The following is a 3,850-nucleotide window of genomic DNA, read 5'->3' as shown; positions in this document are numbered from 1 at the left end:
CTGCGGGGCAGGGGCTGGCTGGATTTCCCTCCTCTCTCCTCCAGCTCCTGCAGCCCCGGCCCTGCCCTGGCCCTGGCTGGGTGCCTGGGGCTGTGCTGCTGCTCCTGATGGCAGGGCCTGCCAGCTCTGGGGCCTCTAGCTATTCGGGGGTTCTTTCTATAGGGCATACCTAAACCCTGCTTGTACAGCACTTCGGGGTATTCACCGTCCTCTTCAGCCACCTCTGGGATACTGAAAAGCCTTTTACTGTGGCGTGTCTGCTGGGGAAAGCCAGGCTGTTCCACAAAAGTGGCTTCAGTGGTCTTATTCTTATCGTACTCCTTAAGATTATGTCATGTCAAAAACCAGACAGAGAACAAAGAGTGTGTGACAAAAATAAAATGGGAGGGAAAAGGAAGAAAAGAAAAATAAAGACAGAATTAGTTTTAGAGCAATGGCAAACGTAAGACATGCAGCTTATATTATGAAAAGGATGTCATGCTTTGAATGAGGCTCTGTGAAAAATAAAGACGTGGTTAAGAAGTTGCTGGGTGCCAGGTACAACATGAGAGGTCAGCACAGACAACTGAGGGATGCTCTTAACAAGAATAAACTCATGCATTTGAAACGGAGTCATGGAAGCCACGTACAGGGTCCAGCATGGTGGATGAGAATGGCACTGAAACTCCTTCCTGCCCCGTGCCAAACTGCCATCTGATCTCCTCTGTAACCAGAACCCACAGCTGAGAATGACAGCTCTGCCCCAGCAAGCTGGCTTGCTTTGCATCTCCTAAAGCTTCTATGTAAGTAGTAAATATCTTCAGTCTCCTGTCAGAGGAGAGCTATTCCACAGCCATCATTAAGGGAGTTCTGGTTTCCTCCCTAAAATTCTAGAAAACCTGCACCATTTTTAAAGCTTGGCTTCCAGGGAAAGCCCCAAGGGACACAGGCTGCTCTCTGATGCACCTGGTCTGCACTGCCACCAAACCTCATCATGGTCTTGTACCTGCTCCATAAAACCAGTGCTTGCACATCAGCCTGGAGCTCAAGTAAAAGTCTCTGTTTGTGCCAGAAGCAGGTAAAAATCATCCCAGCAACTATTCTGGACATGCAGATACGTTTAGCAGTTTTCCTATTCCATTTGCACAAAGCACTGGGAGTGTCCTGGCTGGGCTCTGGGAGAGGGAAGGGAGCACAGGGCAGGAGCTGCTGGCTCTGGCTGCCAGGATTACTGATCCTGCATCAGAGATCATCTCTCCTTGTGCCTAATGCCCGGATCAGGGGCACCTCTGGGCTCAGGAGCACCCAGAAATAACAGCAGATCCTCCTGGAGATGTCAGCAGCAGCTCCCCCTGAGCGCTCTGCACTTGGCTGCGTTTGGACCTTGTCCCCTTCCAGGCAGAGGGAACTTTCCAAGTCACTTTAGACTGTTTCACCTATTTTCCTTTGTTTTAAAAATGTGTGTAACACCTGTGAAACTTGAGATAAAGCGCCACAGAAGTGAACGAAAGGTCAGCAAGCATGAACTACATCGAGAGAAGCCTGCAAACCTTAGCAGGTCAAAACAACTTCCCACAGCAGTTAAGGCTCTGGATCTTTCTCAATATCAACACTGGTAATACGAATTTAAATCCAAGAAGTAAATACACCCTCTGAGGCATAAAGAACAAGAACAGTCTGGGGGTTATTCTTTTTGCCAGGGGAAGGGGATACAATGGGCATGCAGAAGGATTTTGGTTTCAGCCTTTCTGCTGGTGCAGCAATACACACACTGGTAATTTCTGACACTGAAAAAGTACCTGTCTCAGTGCAGACAGTATCAGAATAAAAGGACTGAATTCACAGCACATGAAAGCAGTCATAGCAACGGTCAGAATTCTTGTATGCATGACAAAGTAGTACTGATTTTAGTTAAATAACAATCTACTGGGGAAAAGGTTAACCTGTGAGTTTGTGCTTTCTAAGAAAACCCAGTTTTGTGTAATTACTACACACATAAAGCAAATACAATTCACATGCACAAATATAATATGGCAAATATATATTCAGTACTGGGTGTGCTCAGTGTTCTGCATATGCTTTAGTTGTTATACTGAAGTTTCTTTCATGATGAATATTCCTGTACTAAAGCAATATTTCTGGAATGTATTTCCTGCTCTCTCTGGTGATTCCCTAAAATTCAGAGCACAAGGAGTTCTGATAACACATTGATCAAACAAAGCTGAAATAACTCCCTTTCTCACAGGAAGGCTTTAAGCCTGTGGAAGGGATGGGACCAGCACTGGGTACATGGACAAATCACTCACACAGGAAAAACAGAAGCTGCTTTGTAAGTCTTTACAAATCTCCTTGCTCAGAAACAACTCATTTTTCAGGGTGGCACATGCAGTATATCCTCACAGAGACAGGGGAAGGCCCCCAGATGCAGAACAGAAATTGCAAGGGCAACGATCACATACAGGAAAACAGTCTGTCAGTTAAAAGTTTATCTATCAAATAATGAAAAACACCTAAGGTAATAAATGCATTAAAGCAGCCCAGCTCTACCCTCCAGCACAGAGTGAGCTTTGGTGTCTGCAGCCTCTGGGGCGGCTGCAGGATCCCCAGGGCTGCACCCAGGGGTGCCCAGGCTCACTGGGGGTGGCTGCAGGAGCTCTCAGGGGTGCCCAGGCTCACCTTGAGCGCGCCGTGCGAGCCCAGGCTCAGGCGCCGCCGCCCGCCCTCCTCCAGCTGCATCTCGGAGTAGAGCTCCTCCTCATCCTCCTCCAGGATGTCCGACAGGTCCGAGCCGCGGCTGCTCTCCGTGTGGTACTCATCCCCCAGGCAGTAGTGAGCCTGGGAGGGCACAGAAAGCTCTGCTGAAGCTGCTAATCCTGCTGAGCCCCAGCAGCCCCGAGGAGCCGCCGCAGCCACAGCCCGGGCGGGCTCGGCTCTGCTGGACACATCCCTTGGAAATTCTGTCTGCCCATTTATGATTGTAATTCAAGAAACCCAGTCTCAATCCCTGTGGAAATTCTGTGCAAATTCTGTTTTGCCCATTCTGTTTTGCTCTGCTGGAGACATCCCATGGAAATTCTGTTTTGCCCATTTATGATCGTAATTCTAGAAATCCAGCCTCAATCCCAGGTGATGCAATAAAGGACCTCTCCATTCACAGCACCAAATCCAGTTTTAGTCTTGATTAAATTCCCCTTATTAAAGAGGTCCTTCATGCATCAATGGACTTGCTGATCAAACTGTAAAAGCCTGAGGATAATTCACATATCATCTGTTCTTTGCAGCTGTTTGTTACATCACATTATAATTTCAAAGTGGTCAGCATTTAATTCTTGCAGCATATTGCCACCATTGTGGACCCTCAACACAGGAGGCCAGGTCTTTGGCTACAGCTTTTTAAACTATGCCAACACATAAAAAACCCCATCTCTTTTCTAGAATTTACATCTCTCTTGAAATGAATGTAATAAATTATCTAATAGTTGTTTTCAGTGGGATCAGACTAAAAGCCGGGCAGTTGTGCGAAACACAAGGAACAGGAGCATCCCTGCCCACGGCTCGGCCTCACCTGTGTCACCACCTGTGTCACTGTGTCACTGTGTCACCTGTGTCACTGTGTCACCTGTGTCACCACCTGTGTCACCTCCTGTGTCACTGTGTCCCAGCCTGTGTCACTGTGTCACCTGTGTCACCTGTGTCACCTGTGTCACCATCTGTCTCACCACCTGTGTCACCACCTGTGTCACCACCTGTGTCACCTCCTGTGTCACTGTGTCACCTGTGTCACTGTGTCACCACCTGTGTCACCACCTGTGTCACCACCTGTGTCACCACCTGTGTCACCACCTGTGTCACCTGTGTCACTGTGTCACCT

General features: G+C 48.1%; 1 protein-coding gene across 1 annotated transcript in view; it reads right to left on the bottom strand.

Moving 5' to 3' along the window:
• Window positions 1-3,850, bottom strand: part of RIMBP2 (RIMS binding protein 2) — a 56,399-nt gene that overhangs the window by 8,863 nt on the left and 43,686 nt on the right. The window contains 1 exon segment of the mRNA XM_031059510.1: window positions 2,656-2,814. Coding sequence (XP_030915370.1) covers window positions 2,656-2,814 — 159 coding nt within the window.

Source organism: Geospiza fortis, unplaced genomic scaffold (assembly GCF_000277835.1).
Source record: "Geospiza fortis unplaced genomic scaffold, GeoFor_1.0 scaffold145, whole genome shotgun sequence".
NCBI lineage: Eukaryota > Metazoa > Chordata > Aves > Passeriformes > Thraupidae > Geospiza > Geospiza fortis.
Note: the sequence above shows the minus strand (reverse complement) of the source record. Positions and strands in the feature narration are given on the sequence as shown.